The 7,737-nt window shown below is 49.7% G+C and overlaps 1 protein-coding gene across 1 annotated transcript in view; it reads right to left on the minus strand.

Annotated features, from left to right (window-relative positions):
* The window catches only part of EIF2B5 (eukaryotic translation initiation factor 2B subunit epsilon), a 33,640-nt gene extending 26,465 nt beyond the window's left edge, over positions 1 to 7,175 (minus strand). The window contains exon 1 of the mRNA XM_066620018.1: positions 6,836 to 7,175. Within this exon, the coding sequence (XP_066476115.1) occupies positions 6,836 to 7,015 (180 nt within the window). The 5' untranslated portion in view covers positions 7,016 to 7,175. The remainder of the gene's footprint in view (positions 1 to 6,835) is intronic.
* Between the last annotated feature and the right edge of the window lie 562 nt (positions 7,176 to 7,737).

A 7,737-nucleotide genomic window follows, 5' to 3' on the forward strand; every position in this document is an offset into this window, starting at 1 on the left:
ATTAGAGATGGAACTTAGATGTTTGAATAAATGAATGAATGGGCTAATTCATTCAACCTCTCTGGCCCTTAGAACACCCTCCAGATTCAACCAGAGCATAGTTCCAGTCATGTTTGGCAAAGTGGGCCAGGGGCTTTCAGGGGACAAGAGGCTGGCCGCGGGTCGAATAGAGGCTCACGGCGGGTAGCATCTGGTCCCCAGGCTGGGGTTTGGAGACCCCTGCTCTAGATGGGAGAAAAGGCATTAAAAAGGTATACCTTCATAAAGTTTCCCCTTCCTGGTGGTAGCACTGACCGAGAGCCCAAGCCTATGCACGTCTACTCAGAAGTAAGTCCCATTGAAGTCAATGGCGCTTACTCCCAGGAAAGTGTGGATAGGATTGAGCTGTAAGTCAGGGTGCTCTGTCTGTCACAACTACCCACAAGCAGCCTTTCCTGTAAGCTGAGCAGCTGCACAGCTGGAATTTGAGCCCTGTAGTTTCCCTCTTGGTGCTTTGGAGCTTGGCCTGACTGCTCCAGAGCCATGCCTGTGCAGCCACCATTCAGTTCCACATACTCCCCTCCAAATGTAGAGGAAACATTGGGCACAAGGTAGCTGGAAAGGTGTGGGAAGGTCAGGTGCATGGGCTGTATGCCTAGCTTCTCCCCCCACCCATCTTGCATGGTGATCTCACCAGATCACCAAAACTGAAGAACAGTCTTCTTATACAATCCACATATCAAGTACACCAAATCGCAGCAGAAGACAGTTTATATGGATTCACACAGTCATCATGATAGTTATTGTATAGGTAAATCCCATCTTTCTACAAGTCTACTCACAATAGTCTCTTCATTTGCCTTCCTGTAAGTCAACACTGACATGTGCTCCATGTCAGCCTGGAAGAGCTTATGCAGGCTTTTCTTCCTCCTGCAATGCTCCAGTCACTCTCCACCAACATCAAAGAGACACTTTGTTAATTCCAAATCACCCTTCAGTGCCAGTCCTTTCATGTAGCCAGACATAACTTTGAGATCTTCCCTTAGATGGTCTAATATTCGGAAACACTCCCAGCACACCCTCCTTCTTCAAGCAGCTATAAAAAGCAGCTTACTTTACATTAGTCCTTTGGGAAGCGCAAACTGCAACTAGACAAAAGGACAAGTCAGCTTTCCCACACATTTCTCTCCAAAGTCTAGACAAGCAAACCAGTGAAATTTTGACTAGAAATCTCTGCTTATAATTCCTTCTAACCCTAAATCTAGCCTTTCATTCACAGGGAAGAAGGTATCATGCTCCTGTTAAAATAACCTTAATTTTTTTTCACCCCTTACTCTGCCAGGGGGTGGAAGTGTCTTGACACACAGCCACACCTTCCAAGCCACTACAACTTCAAATTTCAGGCAGCAACAGTGTCCTCGCCACACTGACTGGTTAGTCAAGTGTTGGAAAGCAATTTAGTCCAAAGAACAGAGGCACTGCCTCCTACCAAGCAAGCTGAAAAGCCACCAGCATCCCAAACATTCTGATTTGCACTTTATTTTCCCACACAGTAGTATCTGCATATCCTCAGGCAACTCTCCCATGTTAACATTTCCACATACAAGTGGATTTGCACATCTAAAAGTGTAACGCTTAATGCACCCACCTACATCTATATGAAATGTATGGCTTGCGCATCTTACCTTAAGCTAGTGATACTTCTCAAAGACATTACTGTCTTTTCAAAGTACTGCATAGCTTCCAGGCAATTCAAAGTGCTGATTATAACTTTTAGAAACCCTAGGCCAGGGGCTCTCAACTGGTAATATGTATACCACTGGCAGTATTCCGGGCAGTATTGGGGGGGTACGCGCAGCACCTGCTGCCTGGCAGCAAGGAGCTACCAAAGGTGGTAGGAGGCTATCTGGTGGGCAGAGCTCCAGCAGTTTTCATGTGTTTGAAAAAGCCCTCCCGCCTGCCCTGAGCCTCTTACTGCCATTGGAAGCTCTCCTTGCAGTCTCCGAACCCAGAAGTAACTGGTGATGATGTCATCACCAGTTACTTCTAGTGGTACTTCTTTGGAGAGTGTCAGAGCAAGTGGTACATTAGGGGAACAGCACTGAGAAATGTAGCCCTAGACCAAAGGAACATCTTCTCCCATGTGCTCTCTCTCAAACTCCAAAATCATCATAAAAGTCCCATCTCCCATCCCCCCCCCCCACACACACTTCTGAGGTTAGATGCTTTCATAGTTCTGGCTCCCTACTTAGCTATCACCCTGCCTTGCCTGTGAGGGCTTCTCAGATTCTCTGCTTTTTCCCCAAACAGATTTGACAAGTTCATTTATGATAAATAATGTCAGCATCCATCAGCTCATGTAAAATCTTGGTTTGGTTCCCTCCATTACTCTTCTGCAAAAATAATGGCACAAAGCCGGACTGCTGTTTGATTCTGAGCCAATCCACTCCCGCCTAAAACACACAGCATCTGCTACTGAAAGTGTCTCCTTGGAATGATTCCCAGGGCCAACTCTTCTTCTTGTGTTACTTTCCTAACAAGCAGTCATATTGTACATGCTAAAAGCATAACATTCCATCCAAAACAAGCATGCAACAAGCTGCAGAGAACTGGTTTTAGTTCCTTGCAGTTTCTCTCCATATGGGAAAATGAACTTTTGTGGCAGAACAGGTCTAGCAGCTGTCAGCAGCCTTCACGGTGAAGATCACCACGGTTGGTTGGTAGTAAATTTACAAGGCCAACCTTCAGGAAAGCCAGTAAACTCTACTAACCCTAATCTGGCCAGTCCATGATGCTGGATAGAAGGTAGAAGAGTCAAAAAAAGTTTCCTTTTTTGGAAAGGAAGGCTCTCTAATTATATCAAGCATTCTCTCTGCAAAAGCAGAATAAACATCACCAGAAGAAGGAAAGTAACAATGCACAAGCAATGAACACCCTGCATGCTCCTCTCAGGAAGACAGCAGCAACCTCTAGGTGCAGAAATGCATCTTGGATTTGAATGCTGCATTTTGTCTAAAGTATACACCAATTATTGTTCTCCACATCTGTCAACCATCTCATACAACACAGTTCCTGGTATTTTGAGAGAGTAAAATTTTGTCATAGAAATAATTTCACTGATTCACAAAGGGAAAAAATTCATTACCATTGTTTTCAATGTTCTAAAAAATGCCCACAGTTTTTTCCAGGCCTCCACATCTCCACCCCTACCCACCACTGATAGCTAGAGGTGTTTGTTTCCAGTGAGTAAGATAGGTTTGCAGCCTACTGAACACAATGGGCTTACTTTTGAGTAAAATAAATTACATCATTTTCAAACACCTCTACTGATGGTACATTGGGTGCTACCACTGTTACTGGTGCCAACTTTGCCAGTGCAGAGTTCTGATGGGCACAAGCCCTCAACCAGTATCTGATCCACCTCCAATGCCATCCCTGACAGTAAGTGCTGGAAGCCTACTTCCAGGATCAGCAAAAAGTATTCCTCCTCTCCTTTTCAGCCTGATGTTGCCAGGCAATTCTCCCCATGATCACCACTTCCATTTCAAACACAAATGTTGAACACCTTCAAAGAACACCAAATTTAACTGAATAACAAGATTTTTCTGGTGAATAAGATCATGTGAACTTCCCCGTTCTGCTGTATTAAAAAATGCAATCTGTACAACAAGTTTCACACCCCAGGAGGGAGGAAAACAGATAATGCACCTTGTTGTTCTCCCAGGACTGACTAAAGAAAGGAGAAGGAAAACCTTCCAAGATCATAACTGCTGTTGGTGGGTTGGGCTGGTAGAAAAAACTGGAGTGGACCTTTCATAGAGGGATGGATTTTGCACCACCATCCTAAGTTACCTCACATGGTTGTGAGATCAGAATTCTAGAGGTGATGTAGAAATAACCACTCACCCCAAAGTTAGGGTCTCTCTGAGTTCATTTCTTCAGCTTACAATCAGTGCCTCTGTTCATAACATGTCCACCCAAGGTCTACCCCTGAACTATCATTGATTGAAGTGGTCTAGTCCTTCCTGCCCAATTACTGTTACAAGACTGAATGAAATAAGGGATCTGTCACCCATTAACAAAGATGTCAAAAAGCACTAGCATCTATACGGGGTTGCACATCCAGCTAACACTGACCGACTGATGAAATGTCCATGAACATTTCAGCCACTCAAGATAAACTAAAGTTTATTTTTGAAAGATTCTGATAGTTGTATCTGGTTGGGATGAAACCAGCACACTAAGCTTAGCAAACAGACTGGTCTGTGAGAAAGAACTAGTAATAGAACATATCCCTAGGAGAGAGGGAAGCCAGAAGTAACAGTCAAGGTAGTAAAGTAAACAATAAACTAAATAGTAGCATACCTGGGGCGTGCAAAGCACTAAGTTTTGCAGGGAGCCTCAGCATGCAAGCAGCCGGTCCCCTTAGGGAGACATTCTGGGCAGGGGGAGCAAAACAGAGGTGCTGACCACCCACTGCCCAGAAAGGTTCCAAAGTGGAGAGGGAACACTTGCATGGTGTATTGAGGCGCATGTAAAACTTAGTGCTTTGAATACTGCGGAGAGGCTCTCTGAAAAACTTAGTGCTTCCCTGCATCTAGGAATGCCACTGAGTCCAAAAGGAAAGAGGTTTGAGTCACACAAGAAGTTTCCTATCTACTACTGTCATTTTAAGAGTGTGGTATTTGAACTAGATCTGGAGATGCCTGGGTTCCACCTGGGGGTGGATTGAGAACTGGTTGGAGGCCAGGAAACAGAGAGTGGGTGTCAAAGGGCAATTTTCACAATGGAGAGAGGTGAAAAGCGGTGTGCCCCAAGGATCTGTCCTGGGACTGGTGCTCTTCAACCTCTTCATAAATGACCTGGAGACAGGGGTGAGCAGTGAGGTGGCAAAGTTTGCAGATGACACCAAACTTTTCCGAGTGGTAAAGACCAGAAGTGATTGTGAGGAGCTCCAGAAGGATCTCTCCAAACTGACAGAATGGGCAGCAAAATGGCAGATGCGCTTCAATGTCAGTAAGTGTAAAGTCATGCACATTGGGGCAAAAAATCAAAACTTTAGATATAGGCTGATGGGTTCTGAGCTGTCTGTGACAGATCAGGAGAGAGATCTTGGGGTGGTGGTGGACAGGTCGATGAAAGTGTCGACTCAATGTGCGGCGGCAGTAAAGAAGGCCAATTCTATGCTTGGGATCATTAGGAAGGGTATTGAGAACAAAACGGTTAGTATTATAATGCCATTGTACAAATCTATGGTAAGGCCACACCTGGAGTATTGTGTCCAGTTCTGGTCGCCGCATCTCAAAAAAGACATAGTGGAAATGGAAAAGGTGCAAAAGAGAAAGACTAAGATGATTACGGGGCTGGGGCACCTTCCTTATGAGGAAAGGCTACGGCGTTTGGGCCTCTTCAGCCTAGAAAAGAGACGTTTGAGGGGGAACATGATTGAGACATACAAAATTATGCAGGGGATGGACAGAGTGGATAGGGAGATGCTCTTTACACTCTCACATAATACCAGAACCAGGGGACATCCACTAAAATTGAGTGTTGGGCGGGTTAGGACAGACAAAAGAAAATATTTCTTTACTCAGCGCGTGGTCAGTCTGTGGAACTCCTTGCCACAGGATGTGGTGCTGGCGTCTAGCCTAGACGCCTTTAAAAGGGGACTGGACGAGTTTCTGGAGGAAAAATCCATTATGGGGTAAAAGCCATGATGTGTATGCGCAACCTCCTGATTTTAGGAATGGGTTAAGTCAGAATGCCAGATGTAGGGGAGAGCACCAGGATGAGGTCTCTTGTTATCTGGTGTGCTCCCTGGGGCATTTGGTGGGCCGCTGTGAGATACAGGAAGCTGGACTAGATGGGCCTATGGCCTGATCCAGTGGGGCTGTTCTTATGTTCTTATGTTCTTATGATTCAAATCTCAACTCAGCTCCAAGGCTGAGCAGGCCAGTCGTGCTCCCCCCCTCCCAGCCTACCTCAAGAAATTGCTGCATCGCATCAATCATAACAATATCAGAAGAGCCCTGCTGGATCAGGCCAAAGGCCCATCTAGTCCAGCTTCCTGTATCTCACAGTGGCCCACAAGATGCCTCAGGGAGCACACACACAAGACAACAAGAGACCTGCATCCTGGTGACCTCCCTTCCTTCTGGCATTCCAAGTAGTCTACTTCTAAGATCAGGAGGCTGCACATACCTATTGTGAGAACACCATGTTAGGTACATGCAACCTGTGATGAACCTTGTAACCTGTGATGAACGTCACCTCCAGAAATCTGTCCAATTTCCTATTAAAGGCATCTAGACAAGATGCCGTCACCACATCCTGTGGCAAGGGGTTCCACAGACTAATTACACGCTGGGTAAAGAAACATTTTCTTTTGTTCTAAGTCTCCCAACACTCAATTTGAATGGCTGTCCCACGGTTCTGGTGTTGTGTGAGAGGGGAAAAAGAACCCCCTACGCACTCTATCACCACATCCAGTGGCAGGGAGTTCCAGCGACACTGGATATTAGAGGCCGTCCCCTGGTTCTGGGGCTGTGTAAGAAGAGCATCCCCCTGGAGAGAGGGGCTCCAGAGGCAGGGCAAGCGAGCAACTCCCAGGCCCTCTCACCTGGCCTGCCTCAAGGGGCTGCTGGGTGGGGGAGGGAGCTGGGCCGGGCAGCCGCCCCAGCACAGCGCCTGCCTCTTGCAGCCTTTGGCCAAAGGAGCGGGGCAGGGACACAGGCGCGGCTCCGCCTTGCTCCCTCCGCCGGGAATGGCTCCGAAGGGAAGGTCCGCTCGCTCGATCGCTCGCCCGCCGCGCCCTCTGAACGCACCGCCCCCCTCCCGCTACGCCACCGCAGCTCACCCGGGGCCGGTCCTTGGAGATGGGCAGGAAGCGGCGATCGAAGCTGTCGGCCACCAGCACGGCCTGCAGCGGGGGCGGCGGCTCCTCCTGCGGCTCCGAGCCCCGCGCGCCGCCGGCGGCCCCAGACCCGGACCCCGCTCCACGCTTCCCGCTGGCGCCACGAGCAGCAGCCGCCGCCATCGCCGAGCCCTCGCACCGCCTCTCGGCGCGCCGCTTCCGCTTCCGGGTGGGGGCGCGACGGCGCCCTGCAGGGGACACGCTGGAGCAGAACGCGAAGGACCCCGGGGAGGGGAGGAGTGCAAGTGCAGTGCAGCCCCATCAGAGCCCTTTCCAAAGCGCCACCGCAGGTGGGTGAGCGAGGCAGAGCCTCCCCCTTGGACTCCTTTCAAAGGCGCCGCTGATGTGTGAGGCCAGGTGAGGCAGAGCCTCCCCACCCGAGTCCTCTGAAAAGCGCCACCCCCATGTGAGGTGAGGCAGGGCCTCTCCACCGGAGTCCTTCAGAAAGCGCCATTGCTTGAGGCACTCCAGCACTGTCAACCCAGCACAAGGCCGGGAGAGCGTGAAGCGTGTGTGCCTGTGCCTCATGCGCAGGACTCTGGCGGCAGCAGCGCTCTTCCAAGGGGTGGGGAGGCTCTGCCTCACCTGCCTCAGCTTCACCTCACACCTGTCGCCCCTCACAGGCACTGGCGCTTTTCCAAGGGGTGGGGAGGCTCTGCCTCACCTGCCTCCCCCAGTCCTGCTGCAGCCCCCCTCAGCCCTGCCCCCCGGAAAGCCCCGCGCTGGACCCACAGCGAGGGGCAGAGCAGGGAGCCCCGGCCGCCGCGCCACGAAAAAGTGACCCGAAAAGGTGACCTCGCCGCCTTGGGCGAGCGAGGGCCGGCCGGCGTAGTCCGCGCCTGCTG

This window comes from Tiliqua scincoides, chromosome 3, assembly GCF_035046505.1.
Source record: "Tiliqua scincoides isolate rTilSci1 chromosome 3, rTilSci1.hap2, whole genome shotgun sequence".
NCBI lineage: Eukaryota > Metazoa > Chordata > Lepidosauria > Squamata > Scincidae > Tiliqua > Tiliqua scincoides.